The 23,437-nt window shown below is 43.4% G+C and overlaps 1 protein-coding gene across 4 annotated transcripts in view; it reads left to right on the forward strand.

Moving 5' to 3' along the window:
• Positions 1-20,116, forward strand: part of EFCAB11 (EF-hand calcium binding domain 11) — an 83,977-nt gene extending 63,861 nt beyond the window's left edge. For 2 of the 4 annotated variants that reach the window (XM_053255690.1, XM_053255680.1), the window contains one exon: positions 19,779-20,116. Coding sequence is in view for 3 of the 4 variants with exons in the window: in XM_053255680.1 (XP_053111655.1) it covers positions 19,779-19,875 (97 nt within the window). In the remaining variant the exon portion in view is untranslated. Of the gene's footprint in view, positions 1-6,953; positions 7,018-19,778 lie in introns of all 4 variants that reach the window. The other 2 variants (XM_053255699.1, XM_053255708.1) reach the window with 2 other exon arrangements.
• Positions 20,117-23,437: the final 3,321 nt, after the last annotated feature.

Consider the following 23,437-nt stretch of genomic DNA (forward strand, 5'->3'; position numbering starts at 1 on the left):
TGGAATATATTCTAGTATTTCAGAAAGACAGTTAAAATGAGAGAAAGAGAGCAAGAAATTCCCAGTGGGCCTTAATACTAAGGATTTCACACTGATTCAAAGACAAACTCACCATTAATAGCCATATTATTAAGACATCACATTTAACTCACAAGAAGCAAAGAGCAAATGAATACAATCCTAGCTCATAAGCTTCAGCTCAGTATTCACAAGCCCTGATTCTCTGTACATAGTGCCAAACTAAATATGTGTACAGTGACTTATATTATTATTTTTTTTAAAAAAAAATTACCTGTAGCCCCTTCGGAGGGCTTCCTAAAGGCCATGGGGGGGGTCTACAAAGGTTCCCCCTCCCTCCGATGGCCTCTAGGGCCTTGCAGGGACCATTTGAGCATGTGTGGTGACCATTTTTTAAAATAAATTTTGTTTTTTAAAAATGGCCGCTGAAAACATAATGGCCACCACGCATGCTCAAATGGCTTCTGTGAGGCCTGGCATGGCCTAGGGCCTCATAGAGGACATTTGAGCATGCACGGTGGCCATTTTGTTTTTGGCGGCCATTTAAAAAAAAATAAAAAATGGTACGCCCCCCTTCTGGGGCACATGCCCTGCCTGCTCTACCCTAGATATGCCCCTGCTGGAGTGGCAGGGCAACATGCTCTGGCTCCTGGCCCTCTTAGCAGCCCAAGGGAGCAGCTGCACATCTGTACACGCTATCTTTGTGCCCAGACCAGCAGCCCAGATCGTCTGCGGGGAGGTATGCATTTCAGGGTTTCCTCCCTGCTCACCCTGTAGCCCTTTCTCACTGATCGTGAGAAAGTGCTCAAACAGTTATATTCTTCAGTGGTGTGGAGAACTCAAGTTAGAGAAAAGTCATCATTCAGAGCTTTTGTTTGCAAGGTACATTAACAGTCTTGAACTCAGAAGTTATTTATGGTATTAATAGAAAGAAATATCATGGGAAAAATACTGTGAATAACTTTGCAGACTATTCAGAGTATGAGAGAACATTAAATAGATATTCAAGTCAACTCATTTCTTCACAAAAGTGTGCTTTTTATTAAGGGAGAAATTACAAGTCATTGTTTTGAGGGGTGGGAAGGAAAGAAAATTTGGAGTCTTTGCAAAATGTTTAGTGAGAAAACTCCACTACCATATAATCTAGGAAAAATTATATTATACTCATGGGATAGCATCCAGACTTTTGGCGCTAGCAGAAGTGATTTTCCCCAACCTTTTCTCCTCCCAGCAGTCTTTTGAGCTCTCTTCCCCGCCCCGACCTTCAAAAGCCATTCCTGAGGTTTAAAAGATCTTTAGTAACACTGTGTGATGCATTGCAGGTAGCTGCAGGAGCAAGAGCTGCCTGTGAATGGTGCCTGCATCATATTTTCCCATCTTCTTCCTCCTGTAGCCAGCTGCAGCTTATCCCACGCTGCTGTCAAGAGTCCCTCCAACCCCCGGGAATGGCTTTTTAGGAGTTTCCAGGAGCTTTAGGGAAGGAACAAAGAAACCTGCCTCTGCCAGCATGACTAGCCCCGATGCTACCCAGCAATAACTAACTAGAGGCCTGCAGTCTGTCATCCTTTCTCCCTAGAGTTGTCAACATTGCGTTGGCTGAAACTGGGACGGGGACTCCGAGGGCGACTGCGGGGCTTTCCCCCCTTTTACTTTTAAAGCTGCTGCTGAGCAGCAGCATAGCAGGACAGCTGGCGAGAGCTCTCCCTCCTTCCAAACGATGTGCATGGCTGCTGCTGCTGAGCTGCTCTTGCTGGGGCAGGGCTCCCTGGGACGGGTGTGTGGCAGCTGAAGAACTGAAAGCAAAGCACTCACCAGTGGGTGACTGACTGACGGAGGGAGGGAGGGAGTCAGAGAGAAGGTGGCGGGAAACTGCCTTATTCGGTGCTGCCTGCCTCCCAAATGAGGCAGCCGGGCCAAAAAAAATATTTTTTTTTAAAAGTAAAAAATTGGGAGAAATTGAGTCCTGAACAGAATGAAAATTTCTCCCCAGGAATGAGGGACATCCTGCACAGTGCAGGACAGTTGGCAACCCTATTTCCCCCTATCTGCACTTCCTCTGCCATCTCTGGTGCCTCTCCTGAGAGGGCAATGGGGCAGCAGGGAGGTACGCTGCCGCCTGGTGGACTTTTAAAACACGGAAGTCTGTCAGGGGAAAAGCAGAGGGAGGCGTAAGTGCACCCTCCCCGCCCTTAAAGCAGAATGCCCCTCACCTTTGAACCGGCGGAACTGGCCAGCGTTTGGTTGCGTGCACTTCCCTCGTTGTTTGGTCTGGTGGCAGCCAGGCTGAGAGCAGGGGCTGTGGGAGCAAATGACAAGCTGTCTCTTTGCAATTATTGCATAATCTGCAACTGTGGAGAAGTGAGTGGATTTCATCGTGGCTGCTTCGCCTTTTCCTCCCGGGAATTAGGTGAAAGTTGTATGCACTGTTCAGAAAGGCTGTTGCTTTTGGTGTTTTTATGACTTTATGTTTTTAATTGATTTTAATATTTTAATATGATTTTATCGAATTTTACTTTTGTAAACCACCTTGGGATAATTTTATGAAGGGCGATATATAATTTTAATAGGGACTGAGACTGCCTTGGTCGCTCTAGTGGATGGCCTACGTCGGGAACTAGACAGGGGGAGTGCGTCCCTGTTGGTTCTGCTGGACCTCTCGGCGGCGTTCGATACCATCGACCATGGTATCCTTCTGGGCCGCCTCTCAAGTATGGGAATCAGAGGTACTGCGTTGCAGTGGTTCCGGTCCTTTCTTGGGGGGAGGGTCCAGAAGGTGGTGCTGGGGGACTACTGCTCGGCTCCATGGCCACTGGCCTGTGGAGTCCTGCAGGGTTCGGTCTTGTCCCCCATGCTGTTTAACATCTACATGAAACTACTGGGAGAGGTCATCCGGGGACTTGGACTGAGTTGTCAGCAATATGCAGATGACACTCAGCTCTCTCTCCCCTTGTCATCTGATCCTAGGGAGGCGGTGGATGTCCAGAATCGGGGGCTGGAGGCCGTGATGGGTTGGATGTGGGCTAATAAACTGAAATTGAATCCGGACAAGACGGATGTACTGTTGGTCAGTAGGAGAGCCAATCGAGACGAGGAGATTTTACCAGTTCTGAATGGGGTTGCACTCCCCTTGAAGGAGCAAGTACGCAGCTTGTGGGTACTACTGGACCCAGCTCTGCTTTTGGAAGCTCAGGTGGAGGCGGTGGCCAGGAAAGCCCTTAATGGTTTGGGCCCGGGGTATCTGAGGGACCGCCTGCTCCCAAGGGTTGCTGCCCGCTTGACGAGGTAATCTGAGGGGGCTCTGCTCCGGGTGCCTACAATGAAGGAGGCTCGTCTGTCGTGCACTCGGGACAGGGCCTTCTCTGTTACTGCCCCCAGGCTTTGGAATGCTCTCCCAGTGGCCATTCGCTCCTCAGACTCCATCACAGTTTTTAGAAAGCTTCTTAAATCTTGGCTTTTTACCCTGGCTTTTACATGACTGTTTCTACTGCTGCTTCTATGTGCTTTTACTCATTTATAGTTTTTATGCTTGTATTTTATAGTTTTTAAATTAGATTTGTTTTATATTTTTAGTTTAATATTTTAATTGTCATTTTTATTGTATGTTTTTTAACTTTTGTAAACCGCCTTGAGGTTCTTTTTAATGAAAGGCGGTATATAAATTCAGCAATAAATAAATAAATAAAATTAATAAATAAACAAAATAAACTTGGTTGAATTCAGTTGAACTTTTGAGTTAACCTGCATAGACTCAGGCTGTAACCATCTCTTTTCCTCTCTCATGCACCCTTCTCTTACTCTCTTGTCCCTTTCCTCCTCTAAGTCTAATTCCTTTGCTGTTGGTGTTGTATTGCACTTCTGGTGAAGCCTCAATAGAAGAGACATGCAAAGAAGATACATACAAAAATATTACCTTAAACCCTATTTAAAAGTTATTTACCAAAGTTACAGTAATGTGAGCATGCTGACTAGCTCCATCACTTACACTAGAACATTCCATGCTCATGCCCCTGACTTTCCTCCAAAATGCCCAGTGTTCCAGATCATGAGGAGAAACTCCCTGAGTACAGCATTTTCCATTCCAGGCAAACAATGTGCTTTAGGAGAGCAAGAGTGTGACTACAGAGTTCACCAGTGCAAAGAGATTAAGCTGGCTGGCACATTACATTATGCCTCCTCCTGGCTACACAACGACTGAACAAGGCTAAGATAAATACAGTACAGCATTGTGGTTTTGACTTATAATAAGGCTTTACTTATTATATAGGCGTATACCTCCTCCCTTAAGGTGCTGCTAAATACCAGTTGCAGGGGAGCAACAGCAGGAGAGGGGCAAGCCCTCACACCTTGCCTTTGAGCTTCTTGAAGGCAGGCAGGCCACTGTGTGAAACAGGATGCTGGATTAGACGGGCCTTGAGCCTGATCCATCAGGGCTGTTCATCTCATTTTAATTATGCTGGCAGATTGTGCCATATACAATATGATAGATAGGTCCTGTTGATTGTTGCCTCATCCAGATAGTTCCCCAGACCTCCAGTGAAATGTACATCTGAAACCCTGCTGGCTTTATCAGGCAACATCCTTACAAGTCTTGCTACTCCCCCATGACTCTATCCCACACTGCTCCAGTAATATGGGAATTGAAGAGCAGGATTCTGTGGAAAGATGTTAAATTACTCCACCCAGCATCTGACACTGGCTTGGTTCTTCTCACATGATCTGGTAATGTTTTCTCCAGTCTTCTGTTACCAGAGTGGCAAATGATGGTGCCTTGGGGATAGGGTTGCCATGTCCCCTGGAATTTAGGGTAGCCCCCAGATTTTGGCTCCCCCGCCTAGCTGCTAAATTTCACCCAGATTTACACGGATTTTATGCTGGCCTTGGGCCGAAATAAACAAATACATACATACACGGATTTCAAATGTGCTGCCCGGATTTTACTCTGGATCCAATCACTTGGGCAGAGAAGGAGGGGAAAGTGTACAAATCTGCCAAATAAATAAATAAATAAGTTCCCGCATGATTTGCATAATATGCAAATTAGGCCACCCAGATTTTGGAAGCTTGACTATGGCAACCCTACTTGGGGATCAGCAATAATGCTGGTCCCATAACGTAAGTAATGTAATATAATTGGTATTTGGCCACTAGAGATTAATTTTTACTCCAGTCCCCACACCCTGCTCCAGCGACCCTGGTGTTGGATAATGTGAACCAGGACTCATCCTTGGCAAGTACTATTCTCTGCCCAAAGTCATAAAGTAAAGTTGTGCTGTTGAGTCGGTGTCGACTCCTGGCAACCACAGAGCCATGTGATTTTCTTTGGTAGAATACAGTAGGGGTTTACCATTGCCATCTCCTGTCCTGCACAGTATGAGATGATGCCTTTTAGCATCTTCTATATCTCTGCTGCCCGATATAGGTGTTTCCCATAGTCTGGGAAACATACCAGCGGGGATTTGAACCAGCAACCTCTTGCTCCCTAGGCAAGTTATTTCCCTGCTGCACCATTAGGTGGCTGCCCAAAGTCATAGCCACCATTTATTTCCTTTTCTTCATAAAAGGTCTGATTGAGAGCCATTTAGCCCTTTGCCAGTGTGGCATTCTGAGACACTACCAGCTATCATAAAAGCACCACTTCAATTGAGAAGGGCCTGCTCTGTTAATTGTTTGATAGTACGCTTCTAATTTTGTATAATGGGGGTCACAGCATCACAGTTTACCTTTAAAGTATTAATATACTTTCATTCCAAAGAGTGTGGTCGCTGCATAGGAAATATTTCCTTGGCAGTCTTCTTCTATTTATTTTTGTATTTTGATTTTATCATTGTCGACAGATTTATTTAAAGTGCTTCAGTCCGAAATGAAACCTGTGTTTGGTCATGGAGTTTAAAATATTTTCAATCACTGAGGAAAATATAATTCTAAGAAGAAAATTCATAAGTAATGGAATAATAAAATCTAGAGACAGAGAAATTTTATTAGGTCAAGTAGTCAATTTCCCCTTGCCATACAAAGATGGTTTGCTTTCTATTATGTGTTTTGTCCACAGTGATATGTGCCAAACAGAGTTCTGCTTTGTCTTCCAGGATATCATTCTGTGGGAATATGAGATTTTACTAAAGAGGTGGAGGAGGGTGGAAAGAATCAAGGTCAAGCTATTCAAGAAACAAGCAAGTTCTTTAGTACTAGTGGATATTCAACATCAACATGTTTTGTCTATTTAACATGCCATAGGAAGCAAGGAACTATGCCAAAGGAAACAAAATGACCAGGCATTACAATGGAAGATTATATTTGTAAGAGGAGGGAAAGAAACAAGCTATTTACAGATCTGCCTGTATTTACATTTAAGTTAACTGGTCATTAGAGAAAAGAAGGAGATTGTCATCTTGAATTTCTAAATAAAATACGCTTGTTAGTATTCATTAGCAGTGGGGGGAAAGGAGGAAGAGGAGAGGGGAATATGTTTAGCTGTTCCTATATATTACACTGTGGAGGACTGAAAATACTAGGCATATTTAACTGAACAACAACAAAAATATTACAAGGAAATAGATGGAAGAAAATACAGTCAATATCTTTTAAAAGGATGGTTTCCCCCCTTAATGGGAAGAATATGTTATTCCAGAATATACAACTTATGCCAAGAGTTACTGGCAGATCCACAATATTGGATGAGATAGATGTTGGGTACTATAAAGTGTGGATAAAATACACACACATAGATACATGTACATGGTGTGTGTGTGTGTGTGTGTGTGTGTGTGTGATGGCAGTTGAGGATAATCTTCCCCTAAGTACAGCCTGTTTGATTATGAAGCTTCCTGTGTGTTCCTCTTTATTTAGCACTGTCAGATAGGAGATGCTTAGATGTGATAGATCACTGATTTGATCATTATGACAATCCCATTGTTTCTTTGTTTTGCTTTCCCTAGATTATTGGTGGCTTAGAAGGATAAAGGAAAAGGAAAAGCTATTTCAGCTGAGAGGGTGAATTAAGTTCTGTATCCAATCCTGTTACAATTTTGCAGGGCTCAGTATACCTCCTCTGTATGATCAAAATCTATGACTTGTTGAAAAAGCATGTACTACTACCTTCATAAGGATTTGCTCTTAAATGCATACATAGCAGACAGACTTCAAAATAGTTTTGAAGTCTAGCGTTCCTCCTTGCCTTCGTAGTGATAATAGTAGGGATCTGCATGGACCACAAATAAGGTGTGCCTAGCAATGAGTGGATAACTTAAGTGGATAGCTGCCTTATGCTGAATCAGACTATTGAGCCATCTAGATTAGTGCTGTCTGCTTTGACAGGCAGTGGTTGTCCAGGTTATGAGACAGCTCTTTCACACTACCTGCTATGTGATTCTTTTAATAGAAAATGAGGTCATTCACATGACCATTTCTGGGAGGGAGGGTGGATGGATGGGCAGGAAGGCAGGGTCGAACCTACCTTCCCCTCAGACGATCACAGATCAGCTGTGTGGCGGGCGGCTCATGCAGCCACATGATCCGTACTGCTCTAAGAAGCATGGATCTCTGGTAAAGGTAAAGTGTGCTGTCAAGTCGGTGTTGACTCCTGGTGATCACAGAGCCCTGTGGTTGTCTTTGGTAGAATACAGGAGGGGTTTGCCATTGCCATCTCCCAGGCAGTATGAGATGATGCCTTTCAGCATCTTTCCTATATCACTACTGCCCGATATAGGTCTTTCCCATTGTCTGGGAAACATACTAGTGGGGATTCGAACCGACAACCTCTGGCTTTCTAATCAAGTCATTTCTCCACTGTGCCATTAGGTGGCTACCTAGATTTCTGGAGGATGGGAAAAATAAAGCCCAGCCTCCAAATATCCCTTAATGCACCACACGAGTTGTGTGGTGCATTGAGGCATTTGCCCTCAAGCCAGGCACTCTAGGCATCTGGTTCTAATTCTGCTTGTGCTGCCTGCAGAATGGGCAGACACATGACCCTGGACCTGGATAAAAGCCTGAGTTTAAAAAAAAAATCAGGCTACCCAGGGAGGCAGCTCTGGGAAGGGCTGCCCAAGGCTGGGTAGGGCTGCTCGTGTGAACAGCCTCAATGTCTGGGATTGAAGACTTTCTGCCAAGTACAAAGCAATACCTCTTCCCCAAATTACGATTGCAATGTTTAATAAATTAATTAAATAAAACATTGAATTGACCAAAAAGTGCATCTAAATAATCAGACTTTAAAAAAAAGTTTTAAATTTAAAGCCTGTAGATGGCAGTCATCTAAAGAGGCATTCCACCTTTTCTCCCATATAGGAGAGAATGCCTCTTTGTCTGTAATCTCCACCCATTTGACGATGTCAGTTTTGCCAGGAATGGAGCAGCTGATGGGACAGGCATGGGAGTGTTGGGAGCCCCCCCCCCCACATAGGTGGGTAATTTGGCCACAACCAGCACAGGCAGGAAGAGCAGGGAGGTGTAGCAAGTGCAAGTGGCAACACTCCCTTCATTCATTATGCTCTTCTAAGATGCTACCTGCATACATCATATAAGAATGATGCTTCTTGCTTCAAAATGTGTTTACCCATACACAAATCTGATTAACCATGAGTTTTAATTTATCAACAAAGGTTTCTTTAATCAAGTGACAGCGCTATAAAAATGTTCAGAAATTTCAAAGCTTGCAGTGAAGTATATATTCTCATTTATCAGTTCTCCATCATGATAAATGATACTGTGCACTCTCTCTCTAAAAAAAACTTGCCTAAAGTTATGTTACTTCTATACCTATTAATGCAGTATTGGGAATAAAACTAATGGCAGACTTTAATCAATAGTTCAAGCAGATGTTGGAAGTGTAGATTAATGTAGTGCAATTTCTATCAATTTTCTGGTTTCTAGCTGCCTGGCACAATTTTCCTTAATAAACATTAGAGCATGTCACTGTTTAAAGAGCTACACATTTTCTGCAACTACATATGCTGAATATAATGTTTCTGTTGCTCCATCTGTTCTTACTAAAGCAGATTTAGTAGCAATCTATATTATCCAGCTCTATGAAACCCTTATTTTATACTTAAACAGATGGGTGAATCGAATCAATAAGGAGGGGATAAACAACATTTAATAGGAACACACAGATTTGAAATTAATAATTGATCCATTATAGGCCCACCCTGTTCTAGCTTCCTAAATGTTGGGTTGCGTAAGGAGATATAAAATATTTAAAGCCCCAGCATTTGCTTTGTGGAACCTACTTGTGCAGCCTGATCCTAAGATCCACTGCATCAAACGATAAGTATGTTAGATGGGATGTAGCAGTCCAGCACAACATTATAACCTACTGTTGGTAGCTGACTAAAGCCACCATTTTGATGCAAAATAGAGTTGTGTAGCTATACTAGCAGCAGCCATCACCTATAAAAGCATAAGTTACACCATCACAAAAAAGCTACTATGACAGGGCTTGACAAATCTCAGACGCCAGGGAGTCATGGCACCTAGACATTTAACCTGGACTAGGATAATCAGAGGTAGAGTTCTTGTATAAAATTCCAAGCAGCCCTGTTTCTGTTCTTCAGTTGCCTTTGCATTGTCTGTCACTAAATCTGTCAATTGTGTCATGTCCAATGTCTGACTTCTAAATTTGTGGGATTTAGATTTTCTTGTATGCTGCTGCTTTTGTACTGGTTTTACTGTGTTTTGTTGCTGCTTCCCCCCTTCTTTTATTGTTTTTGTATCTGTTAGATACAAACAATGTGTTATATTGTTTGTTTGCTTAGTGTAAGCTGTCTTGCGTTTGTTTTACCATAGAAAGGCAGGGTCAAAATTCTTAAAATAAATAAAAGTAAAGTGCTCATACTTTTGTGAATAGCTGCACATGTGCACAGATCTGTATGTGTGTACACGGTCCACAGATTGCATGTGTGTTGAATATAATGTATGAATAAGGCTAATGTAAGCACACTTTCATTCATTTTGAAATTTAAATGAACAGATTTTAAAAGGAAGATGGCAACTTCTGCCCAAGAATATGTGTCTTATTAATTTTAGCACCTCTTTAATATGTATTTGTTTTTAAATTCTGCCTTACCTTTCCTCTGTAAGAAGTCCTCGGGGAAGGTATTAAGAAAGATTAAAATCACAGCAGTAAAAACATCAAACCAAAATAAAATGTTAAAAAGTAATAAAACAGCTGTGGAATTTCATAAACTATACATGTCGTTTATAAAACTAGCCAAATGAATAAGACAACAGGATAAAACCAATAAAACCTCTGGTGTTCATTAAATGTAGGGTGAACAGGGTAGATTAAGCCTGGCACCTAGATTTTAATAATGAGGCAAACTTTCCAAGGGAGGGAATTCTAAAGAAGGGGCCACACCACAGAAGAGGCTCTCTCCTCATTAGATACCCACCTAACTTCTGAGGGCTGAGGAATTTGGAGAAGGACCTCAGAAAAATGACGGGCTGGTTAACGTGAAAGGTTTATATCTATCACATACACTGATATGAGGTGATCACCCAATAGACAAAGTCACTCTTTTGTTTATCTTACATATTATGGTTATTGGCCATCTAATATTTAAAATGTGTTCATCCAAATTTCTAATCATTGCTAATCCTCATTAACTGGAGATTTTATGTTGGAGTTGTAAGAAATTTCATACTAACAAAGCAAACATATGAAGCTACCCTACATATTAAGGACTCTTAACTGGTAGCAGCAGCTCTCTAGGGCCTCAGAAGTATTTCCCAACATTTGCTACCTGATACCTTTACCTTTTGGTGGCCTTTTGTATACTAAGCAGATGCTGTGGCACTGAACCTTGGCCCCTTCCCTAACTTTTCTCTGGATCATTTCTACCAATACATGTTTCTGGAAACCTGTACAATATGTGCTGTGTGACTGCCAGACGCTTTACTGCAGTTGTTTGGTTAAAAGACAGACCTTACACATCCATCACCTCCATCTCTTTTCTCTTATCCACAGTGCCAACTGTTAAAATTAACATTAGTGCACTTCATTGCATTGCCTCTTGTGTAAGACCCTGCTACTGTGAATAGTCCATATCACTGGAAGGATGATTTTCTTCATCAGTATGCTTTTGTTCCAAATGGATCATAACATAAGACTGCTGTATAGAGCGAAAAGCTCTTCAGTAGCTGCGTTAGAGGATTGCAGGATGACCATTTCTGTCCCATCTCTCTTATCTCCTAATCAAGTTTACGATGGCACTAGATTAGCTCTGTTAACGTGATTATATGTTTGAAACAGAAATTATATGATTTCTGTTTAGGTTTCGCAGCATTTAAGGAGCTCTCATTTCGTTCTCTTAATACTAAATATATTTGTAGCTCTTTACAGCTTTCTTCTTAGAGTGAAGTACACTTTAAGCACAAATCTGTCTAACAGGACAAGTGATGCCAATGAAATTTCAAGCCTTTTTATTTACACTGTTACTAATAGTATATTTCAGAATAATTGAATTGCACTCAATATATATATAGGCTTAAGTAGGGGAATTGGTTTGCTCAGGAATGGAATAATGGGTATTTCATTTCAAATACTAGCAGGTCAGCTGTGCTCTGTGGGATGCAAATTAGACTCAAGAAATTTTTTCTAACAGAAATTAGCACTATACAGCTGCCATGAGAGTTTAGCATTTATGATATTTTTGTACTGCTTATATAGAAATAACTACTCAAGAATCCTGTATGTGTACACACACACCTTAGTGGTTTTTTGTGGTAAGATTACACTTTTTAAATTGCTTTCACCTCAATGGAAGGAAAACTTCAGTTTTCTAATAACCATGACAATCTTCCCTTATAAAAGTAATAACACTTACAAATACAGCCAGTAACAATTCCCTTATTTGTACAAAGTGCATTTTCTTGCTAAAGTGTCTGGGAGGACAAATCAACACCTGCAAGGTGTAATTTGAACTTTCAGTATGTAAATATGCTCCATGCTGTTTTATTTAGCCCAGAATTGTCTCTAGAGCTTTACATTGAGAATCAAAGAGGCTGTTCTCATGATGGGGGGAAACCGGGCTAAAGGAGCCCAGCCTGGTTTTCCCCCATCGTGAGAACTACCGGGCTTATGGGCGAACTCGGTGGTTCTCTGGCGGCTAGCCCGCCAAAGTAGCCCTTCCCTTAGCCCTGGTTAGCGGAGTGAGTGCTCTGCTAACCCGGGTTTTCTGATTGTGTGCCATGGCGACACATGAGGAGACCCCCGCTGGGAGGCTCAAACAAGCCTCCCGGCCCCAGGGGTCTCCCCGGGATGCCTCTCGCACTTGTGCGGGGCATCCTGTAACTTCCGGGGGCCAGGCAGCCCCCAATCCCTGCCGCCCCAACCGGCTCCATGATGGAGCTGGTAATCATGTGGGCAGCTGATCGGCCACCCAGGGACAGCTCGGCGATCATCTGCAGGGAGGGGTAAGTTAACCCACTCTCCCCTTAGACCCGCTGGAAGTTCTTCTCACCAATTGTGAGAAGAGCTTCACAGATTTCCTCATTGCCCTCTACCAATCAGTTTGTAAGACTCTGTCATAATACACACTTCCAGTGACACAGAAAGGCTGTTCTCACAAGCGGCCCAACGCAGGCTAGGGCATCCCAGCCTTCGTAGTGGTTAGAGTGCTGGACTAGGACCGGGGAGACCCGAGTTCAAATCCCCCTTCAGCCATGAGACTTGCTGGGTGACTCTGGGCCAGTCACTTCTCTCTCAGCCTAACCTCCTTCACAGGATTGTTGTGAGGAGAAACCTAAGTATGTAGTACACCGCTCTGGGCTTCTTGGAGGAAGAGCGGGATATAAATGTAATGAATAAATAAATAAATAAATAGTGTGTGTGCTCGGGCTGTACTCAGATGGGCAGAAAGAGTGTCCGGCTGAGGGGTGATCCCTCAGTGCACTGCACCCCTGGTTTCAGTGAGCGTGACCATTCACATTTCATTTTACCCCGTGACCTTTCACTTTCCCCAAGAGTATTTGGATATTACATTTTCTAAAACGTACAGTATTGTTTGAATATTGCTATTATGAGAGAGAGAGAGAGAGAGAGAGAGCGCAACCGGCACCATAAAGTAAAGAGGAGCTGCTTCCATGCAGCTTTTGAATCCTTAAGTTTTCTTCAACACAATGTATTGCATTGGTCTTGCAGTAATCTCATCATTTTAAACCAGTTTGTGATTTAATCCCATCATCTAAAAAACTGGAGACCACTCCAGACTATTTCAGGGGGTAAGTATTTACCAATCTTGATTATATTATGATAACTTAAATGCTTCCTTAAGGGATCCATCACTCAAAATGGGGATTTTGACTGCCAGTAATCCTATCAGATCTGTACTATTTTAGTCAACAAAACTACAACAATCCTCTTTATAATTCTTCTATGTTTATTAAGTATTTATCTGGTTTTTCCCCAACATCTCTGTCTTTAAAGAAACACGTGTTGCTAGCTAAACTGCAGAGCACGGCAGGAAGCTCATCAACAAAGAAACAAGCATTTTAGTAGAAAGGACTGGCTGATTTATCAGGGGGGAAGGCAGCTTACTGGAGAAGCTGTCGTCTTTGAATCTTCAATTGGTGGGTCATTTCATCCCCAGCAGGGCTCCTTGCATGAAGTGTCATCTTTACTCTCCTTGTTCAATCAGTATGGCAGTTCTGGCTGTACTGCAGTGGCAGTTCCTGTTTAAACTCGTTAATGTGTTTTTTGTAACTTTCCAATTTAAAACAAATGTATACTTTTGTTTGGCTGGCTCAGTCCTCCTCAGTAAGTGATACAATGCCTGTCAGTTGACTGAGTTGGCTGTTCAAGCTGTCTTCTGTAATAGTGTTCCTCACTTCTGCTCGCCTATTTGCCTTATTCTCCTGAACCACTTTCCCAACACAGGCAGGAACGGTATGATAAAGTGCCCCGTCCCCAGAACGAGGAATAGAGAATAGTGCTGCTTTAGGGAAGCACCAGTGCCATTGTGACAGCAGCAGCCATTACTCCAATCCAATTCCTCATCTGACATGTTTGCATGCTGAACAACTAACACATCTCACACTAAGAAAAGGAACAAAGACTGTCAAAGGCAGCACATAATTAATCTATGGGATTCTCTGCCATGGGACGTGGCAATGGCCACTTGCTTGGATGGCTTTAAAAAGGGCTTAGACAAATTCATGGAGGACAGATCTGTCAATGGCTACTAGTCTGGTGGCTATAGGCCATCTCCAGCCTCAGACACAAGATGCCTCTAAATACCAGTTGCAGGGGAGCAAGAGCAAGAGAGAGGGCATGCCTTCTCTTGCTTGTTGGCTTTCCAGAGGCATCTGGTGGGCAACTGAATGCTAGACCTGATAGGCCTTTGGCCTGATCCAGCAGGGCTGTTTTTATGTTCTTATGGTTAACAGTCCTGAAGGAAAGAGTCAAGAATGGATACGGGCAGTGAGTAACAGTTTAAGAGCTGGAGATGTAAAGGCATATTCGGCAGAGTTTAAGAGCAAGCAAAACTAAACTCTGACCATTCTGTCAGGATTTACCTATCTTTAGGCTACAGTTTCACACATTCTGATCCTATAGTAGCTACATATTTATATACAAGCAAACTTCATTACTTGCAGAACTGCTATTTGCAGTTTACAGGTATCTTAGTTGACACACAATTTCATTATCTGCAGATACTAAAGGGTAAAAACCCACACATCTGTGTTCCTAGAGGGCCGGAAGTGACCACGGAGGTCACTTCAGGCCACCATTTTGTCTGCAGGAGCCATTTTGTGACTCAGTTCTTTTTTAAAGCATTTCCCCCATGTTTTTTCTGCAGTTTGGGGGCACATTTCACAGTTTGGGAGCATTGCTGGGCACAAGGAGACCCTGCAGAGCACGGTGCAGTAATGCCTTTCAGGTTTTTTCCACTGTTTTCCAACTTTTTTGTCATTTTTCCCCATCCAGGAACCTAACTCTATTTTCCATTGGTACAATGCCTTCTTACTCACAGTTTCATTACTTGTGGTAGTAGATGAGGAATGGAACCCCTGCAAGTAGTGAAGTATATGTGTGTGTGCACACACACATGTGCGCGCGCGCGCGCGCACACACACACACACACACACACACAGAGTAGCAGATTTCCAGAGATGTGGTTTGAGGGATGGGTTACAGGCAGATCAGTCAGCACAGAAGAAGCAAGGTAAGTGTGCAGATGAGACAGTTAGTAGGGTTCCAGTAGAAGGGGAGAGGGAAGAAGCTGGGGTCAAGGGAAAGAAGAGTGGAGCAAAGAAAAGTGGAGCAAAGCCTGCCGGGTAGGGAAGTTGGGGCTGGCACCATTCAGCCATGTTACTTGCTGGATGACTCTGGGCCAGTCACTTTTCTCTCAGCCTAACCTACTTCACAGGGTTGTTGTGAGGAGAAACCTAAGTATGCAGTACACTGCTCTAGGCTCCTTGGTGGAAGAGTGGGATATAAAATATAAAAATAATAATAATAAAATAATATTATAGTACAAGATTTTAGCCATCTAATTTATATGTCAGTTGAAGAGTATCCAATGTTTTTGCTCTGGAATTATATATAATATTTTTAAATTCCAAAGTCTGCTGAGCATTTTTCATGGTTTGGAGCTCTTTTTAATTTTTCCAGCACATGCTGCTTGTCCAAGAGCTCAGAGAAAATGATTAAAGTCTTGAGAGTTTAGATAATCATGTGGATGGTCTTTTGTTGTGGTTATTTGCTTAGCAGCAGTCTTGAGCAGTTTCTTTAAACAGAGAATAATTGTGTTGTAATGGGTGTTGAACAAGCATAAAACAAAGGAAAGCGTCTACTGTAAACCATTTTCTCTTTTAGATTAAAAACGTGAAAGGTCCCAGGAAGGGAAGCAGAAATGGGAAACATAGTGTGGTGGTGAAGTAAATCCAATGGTCAGAAGGGAACTGAAGGATTATGTAAGAGTGGTATGTTGCCTTGGGAAATGAATCTTGGGAATGGGTAGTCAAGTTGGCAATTAGATAGGTGTTAGGCTTTGCAGAAGACTAGGGATGTGCAAAAAATTTTGGGCACAGATCGATCTGTGCCCGAAATGAGCAATTTCGGGTGATTCAGGGCCGAACCGAATCACCCCCGATGTCCCCCGATATTTTTCGGGGCCGAGCCAAATCACCTGAATTTCGGGGCCGAAAAATTCGGGTGATTCGGCTCATGGCCAATTTTGGGGGATTTTTTGAAGTTTTGGTGACTTTGGGGCAGTTCGGGGGCATAGAATGGGATCTGGGCAAAAAGAGTGGGGTGGGGTGGTAGTGCCTAATGGGTGCAGGCTACCACCCCAATTTCAGGGGGATTGGGCAAAGGGGTGATTTGGGGGGAATTTCTGAAGTTTTCGTGTCTTTGGGGCAGATTGGGGCAGAAAGTGGGGCCTGGGGCAGAAGAGTAGGGTGGGGTGGTAGTGCCTAATGGGTGGAGGCTACCACCCCAATTTAAGGGGGATTGGACAAAGGAGTGATTTTTTGGGAATTTTTGAAGTTTTTGTGTCTTTGGGGCAGTTTGGGGGCAGAAAGTGTATCTGCCCCAAAAGGGTGGGGTGGAGTGGTAGTGCCTAATGGGTGGCAGCTAACACCCCAATTTCAGGGGGATTGGGCAGAGGGCTGATTTTGGGGGAATTTTTGAAGTTTTGGTGTCTTTGGGGCAGATTGGGGGCAGAAAGTGGATCTGCCCCAAAAGAGTGGGGTGGGCTGGTAGATAGTGCCTAATGGGTGGAGACTACCACCCGTCCCCAATTTCAGAGTGATTGGCCAGAGGGCTGGATTTTGTTGATTTTCTGAGGTTTTTCTTCAAAAAGTGCTTTGTGGTAGATTCATTTATTCATCATATTCATAGTAAATGCAAGTGTGAAAAAGTGAAAGTGGGGTCATGAGAGTTCGTTACTTGAAAAAAATCTCATTTGCTATCATTGAATGAGAATTCACACCTCAGAAAATAAGGGAATAACATCCCTTCAGAAAAACTTCTGAGGTGTGAATTCTGCATCGGTTATCAGAAGCCAAAGGGTGCTGATCATTTGGATTGATTTGGATCGGTGCCCTTTGAAAGCCAGAGTGGCTCCAATCTACGAGGAATGGCTCAGTGGCCCAGATTTAATCAAGAAAAAGACGAGGTGAATACAGGTGACACCCGCCCCCTAGACCTTGTCCAAAAGCGCTCGGACACAACCCAGTTATAGCGAAGCCCCACACAGATCGCCACTGTTTCCGACTGGTTTCCACGCGAATCTTTCCTCGCAGTTTAAGAGGTTGTATAGCTAAAATATAGGAGGAGATGGTCCCCAAAGGGCCCAGAGACTAACTCACACACACACAGACAAAACTGGCAACAGTCACTGGGAAGTGTGCTTCAGAAATTCTGACTCCGACTGTTTGTCTCTGAGAGTTCTCCTCCGAGCGGTTTGTTTGCAGCAGCAGGAGTCCGCTTGCTTGCTCAGCTGGTGCTTGTCTCTAGGCAGCCAGCTGATAATCATGTGACTCTCTTCACGTGACCACCACAGCCAGCCAATGGATGGGGATTTGGGGAAGGAGGAGGAGCCCCCACAATGCAAAGGGTGGATTCACTGAGAAAAACAAGAAGGAAATAGCGGCGGCGCCAGAACAAGGAGAAATTTTTTTTTAAATGACTTCACAAGGAAGATTGGGTAGGCACTGGGTGGGGGAGAGCCTCTGAGGGGCCCCCCCAAGGCGGGGGGCCCCGAGACAATGGCCTCCCCCTGCCTAATTGTCGTTACGCCCCTGCTCTCTGGGAAGGCAAAAGAAGCCCTAACCAAGGGGGAGGGGGGAGATACCTAAGTAACAGCACATAAAGGAAAGCAGTGAATAGGATAAATAAAAGTGAATAGAAATATTTCAGCCGTCCAAAGCACTAATTTTGCCACCCCAAATCGAAACATTCAACAACACCCTTTGTTAAGAACATAAGAACAGCCCTGCTGAATCAGGCCCAAGACCCATCTAGTCCAACATCCTGTTTCACACAGTGGCCCACCAGCTGCCACTGGAAGCCTACAGGCAAGAGTTGAGGGCATTCCCTCTTATAAAAATTATAGGAGTTAAGGCGCTGTTTGTGGTTCGGTTGAAAAATTGAAAATGTAACAATAATGCATGGATGCAACTGATCTGAGTGCAAATCTGTTCACCTTGCATGCATAGAACAGCATACAAGAGCCAGAATAGGCTCTCATCCCTTGTGGCTCCATATTCACACCATGTGGTTCTGAGCACACCACATGACAACCAGGCTATTCACTCCAGGTTATGGGGAAGAAGTTACTAGACGCTATTGCATCCAGTTATACCAAACTTTGCGTTTAATTCTAATCCTCTATATAGATAATTTAATAAAGAAACCATTTTTATCTTGTTCCTATTTTTATAAGTTAATCCATATCTATCACCTTAAGTGGCACAGTGGGGAAATGCTTGACTAACAAGCAGAAGGTTGCCGGTTCGAATCCCTGCTGGTATGTTTCTCAGACTATGTTTCCCAGACTATGGGAAATATATGTTTCCCAGAATATGGGAAACATATGTTTCCCAGACTATAGGAAACACCTATATTGGGCAGCAGCAATATAGGAAGATGCTGGAAGGCATCATCTCATACTGCGTGGGAGGAGGCAATGGTAAACCCTTTCTGTATTCTACTAAGGAAAACCACAGGGCTCTGTGGGCGCCAGGAGTTGAAATCGACTCGATAGCACACTTTACCTTTATAAGAGAGGTACTACATCACATCACTAACTTGTATTAATCTTTTTTGATCAGACAAAATTCATTATTTCATACCCTGACTCTTCAGTTTTTAAAGTATACTTTAGGTAATCCACTACCATTTCCCATGTCTTTGAGATATCAGCATGGTTTTCCCTTATTTATTTATTTCTTCATTCATTCATTCATTCATTCATTCATTCATTCATTTGATTTCTATACCGTCCTTCCAAAATGGCTCAGGGTGGTTCACACAGAGAAATAACAAATAAATAAGATAAACAAAATGGATTCCTGTCCCCAAAGGACTCACAATCTAAAAAGAAACATCAGGTAGACACCAGCAACAGTCACTGGAAGTACTGTGCTGGGGGTGGATAGGGCCAGTTAATCTCCCCCTGCTAAATAAAGAGAATTACCACATTAAAAGGTGCCTCTTTGTCAAGTTAGCAGGGGTGACATTAAGTAGGCTGTCATTTTCACTAGAGAGTTAATTTCCCATAGTTTCCTCAAATATTTAGTCCCTTTGGTCCCCTCTGCTTTCTATTTCTTTGCATAAACTATTCTTGCATTTGTTAATATATAGAGTGCTGGTTCCTTTGTTTTTTAAATCTAACTCTGGGTCACCATAGTTTAATAGCAACATCAAAGGGCTTGTTGCTAATTGCAGCTTTAGAGCTTCATTCATAAACTGCATCACCATCATCCAAAGTTCTCTGCTCCACCACATATGGATAAAGTTGGCTCTGTTTGCCAGATTCATTGTTACAAACTTATGCTCCAGATTAATTGTGAGTTTGTAACAATTAATCTAGTTAGTTAAAGAGTCGTTACCAACTCATTTTCTGTAACAAAATAGATTGCTTAAACAGTAAACTTTGATGTTACTACCTCTGTCAGATGGATACCAGTTTTCATCAGGTATAAGTATAATCTACAATAAGAGGTTATGGTATAAGTAAAATGCCATGTACTATACATTCTTTGAATTAAATGCTAGTTTTAAGTGTCTGAAATATCTTCTTTTTTTCCTCTTATAGGGAAGTCGATCAAGATTCTGATGGTCATATTAGCTTCAAAGAGTTTGAATCAGCAATGAACTATGGCCAGGAAACATCAGCACTGCCTTTTGCCTGAAATGTATTTTCTTATTAAAATATAGCACAATTAAAAAACACACACCTAAAATATTCTAAAACCTACAAAGCATTACACTTCAAAAATATTTTAAATTAAGCTAATGTTGTGAAAAACTTTCCCTATCTGATGCTCCACAGACTGTACTGTTTGATATGTACTGTGTGTTTTACACCAACCCAGTTTGCAGATTTCAGTATGTAGGTTTTTCTATATTCCCAATACATTACTCTGTCTCCTAGTTGCTTAATGTTTTGCTGGTTTTCTTCATTAATATGCATGAAACTAACTAGTACCTTACCAAATGTGTCAAAAAAGAAGTAGAAAAAGGAACCCACGTCTATGACTTTCAGCAATTCTATCAAAATGTTCTGTCCAAGAACATCAATGTGTTGGTTTTCTCACATGCATTATTTGCCACCATTACCTGGCACTAGGTATGTGCGAACAGGTACGATGTCGAATATGCCTGGTCTGGTTCGAGTCCGGTTTGGACTTGAACTGAACTGGGAAACCCAGTTTTGTGCACACCCCTATCTGGCACACTTAATATGATACTGTACTTCAAAGAGAAATGAAAACCTTTTGGGAGGTTCACAAAGAAAGGAATGATGCAAAAAAAAGAACCCCAAGTGAAAACTCTCAATTCAAAATATATAAATAACTTAGAACATAATATACCACAATTTAATCAGATATGAATATAGGATAATATTACTTCATTAATATCAAAATATTGATTCCAAATACTAAAAGTCTTATCAAATATTCACACATTAAAAACGTACATAAAAACCATCCATAAATACATTTTAAAAGTCTCTTTAAAAAGTCCAAAGGTTCTACTTTGGGTTTGCCCTGATATATGCAATCAAAATCCATAAATGTGCTTTACACAAATACCATAGATATGTCTAGAGTTTCCATTAGAAAATACCAGCAGATGCTGGGAGTTGTTTACAATGATGTTTTACAATGAGGCAGAATCCATGTGAAAGTAAGAGCTGTTCTGAAGAGATATATCCAGTGGTTTTTAGAGTTACGTCAGACGTGTTTCGGCTGCTCAGCTTTCCTCAGTGGTGTTATTCAGAAAGATCTTCAATTCGGTGTGTATATTCAGGCATTATGCTACTACTACAACTGCAACAAATATTTATATACTGCTTTTCAACATAAGTTCCAAAAGTGGTTTACACAGATATAAATAAAATGGCTCCCTGTCCCCAAAGGACTCACAATCTAAACCAGAAACATAAGATAGACACCAGCACCAGCCACTGGAGGGATGCTGTGCTGGGGATGGATAGGGCCAGTTGTTCTCCCCTTGCTAAGAGACTCACCACTTTAAAAAGGTGCCTCTTTGTTCAGTTAGCAGGGGAACTACTGTATGTGCATACAAGTATCTGTACACATATACATGTTTTTGTAGCCCTATTCACATCTTATGTTCAACACTTTGTTTACAACCTTTTGTTGTAATCCGCCCAGAGACTTACATTTTGGCCGGTATACAAATGTGTTAAATAAATAAATAAAAAATAAATGAAATAAACACGTGTACAATCCATGTATAGTGTATGTCTGTACAGTCACACATATTATGTTCAATGCATATACTGCAGTGCACATTACATTTGTTGCCTGCACTTGAAGAGGTCTAAAACGAATGCATGTACAGTCATTCACACAAAAACAGCTATTGGTGTATAGACTCCGGAACACACATAGAACAGCCCTGCTGGATCAGGCCCAAGGCCCACCTAGCCCAGCATCCTGTTTCTCACAGTGGCCCACCAGATGCCTGTGATAAGCCCACAGGCAAGAGATGAAGGCATGCCCTCTCTCCTGCTCTTGCTTTCCTGCAACTGGTATTCAGAGACATCTTGCCTCCGAGGCTTGAGGGTAGGGGTGTGCACGGAACCGCGGAGCTGCGGTCCGGCACTGGGTGGGGGTTCCCAAAAAGAATGGGGGGGGGGCTTTACTCACCCCCTCAAGAATTCTGACGTATTTATTCAAGTAAGCGGGCGGCATACCCCCTCCTCCGGCGGCGCGCGGCTCAGCTTCCTCCTCCTGTTTCAAATCGGGCGGCAGGGTAGCTCCCAGTCCCTGCCGCCCGGCTCTTCAATCCCCCCGTCTCGGCTGGCGGCCGCCCCCTGAAGAGACCCAAGACCCCTGCCGCCCCTTCCCTTCCCATCCCATCCCATCCCATCCACAGGCGGTCGGCAGGAGAGCTCTCCTGCCGGGGTCCCCTTCCCCGGCACAGCTGCAAATGGCTTCCTAGAAGCCATTTGCAGCCGAGCCGGGGAAGAGAGCGGACGGCAGGGAGTTCTCCCGCCGCCCGCTCGCTGAAGTTAACGTTAACTTCAGCGAGCGGGCGGCGGGAGAACTCCCTGCCGTCTGCTCTCTTCCCTGGCTCGGCTGCAAATGGCTTCTAGGAAGCCTTTTGCGCAGGCGCGCAAAAGGCTTCCTAGAAGCCATTTGCAGCTGAGCCGGGGAATGGGACGGGGTCGGCAGGAGAGCTCTCCTGCCGACCGCCTGTGGATGGGATGGGATGGGAAGGCAAGGGGCGGCAGGGGTCTTGGGTCTGCTCAGGGGGCGGCCGCCAGTCGAGACAGGGGGATTGAAGAGCCGGGCGGCAGGGACTGGGAGCTACCCTGCCGCCCGATTTGAAACAGGAGGAGGAAGCTGAGCCACGCGCCGCCGGAGGAGGGGGAATGAAGTGGGCGGCGGGCAGGTATGCCGCCCGCTTACTTGAATAAATACGTCAGAATTCTTTAGGGGGTGAGTAAAGCCCCCCCCCTATTCTTTTTGGAACCCCCCACCCGAACCAAAACCACCCCGTGTCCGGACCGGTCTGGAGGCCTTTAGAATGGCCTCCGAACCGGTCCGTGCACATGACTACTTGAGGGAGCCTACAGACACCAAGTCTAGTAGCCATAGATAGACTTGTTCTCCACTAATTTGTCTAAGCTCCCTTTAAAGTCATCCAAGCTGGTGGCCATCACCACATCCTGTGGCAGAGAATTCCATAGATTAATTATGTGCTGTGTGAAAAAGTACTTCCTTTTGTTGGTCCTAAATTTCTCAGCCTTGGGATGACTCCTGGTTCTAGTCTTGCGAAAAAGGAAGAAAATTTCCTCTCTCCACACCATGCATAATTGTATAGATCTCTGTCCAACAAGACAACTCTCCCCAGAGAGGAGAGCTGGTCTTTTGGTAGCAAGCATGACTTGTCCCCTTAGCTAAGCAGGGTCCGCCCTGATTGCATATGAAAGGGAGACTAGAAGTGTGAGCACTGTAAGATATTCCCCACAGGGGATGGAGCTGCTCTAGGAAGAGCAGAAGGTTCAAAGTTCCCTCCCTGGCTTCTCCAAGATAGGGCTGTGAGAGATTCCTGCCTGCAACCTTGGAGAAGCCGCTGCCAGTCTGTGAAGACAATACTGAGCTAGATAGACCAATGGTCTGACTCGGTATATAGCAGCTTTCTATGTTCTATGTTCCTATGTTCCCAGTTGTCTTGTTGCTAAACTAAAAAGCCCCAGCTGCTGTAACCTTGACTCAT

Source organism: Hemicordylus capensis, chromosome 1 (assembly GCF_027244095.1).
Source record: "Hemicordylus capensis ecotype Gifberg chromosome 1, rHemCap1.1.pri, whole genome shotgun sequence".
Taxonomy (NCBI): Eukaryota; Metazoa; Chordata; class Lepidosauria; order Squamata; family Cordylidae; genus Hemicordylus; species Hemicordylus capensis.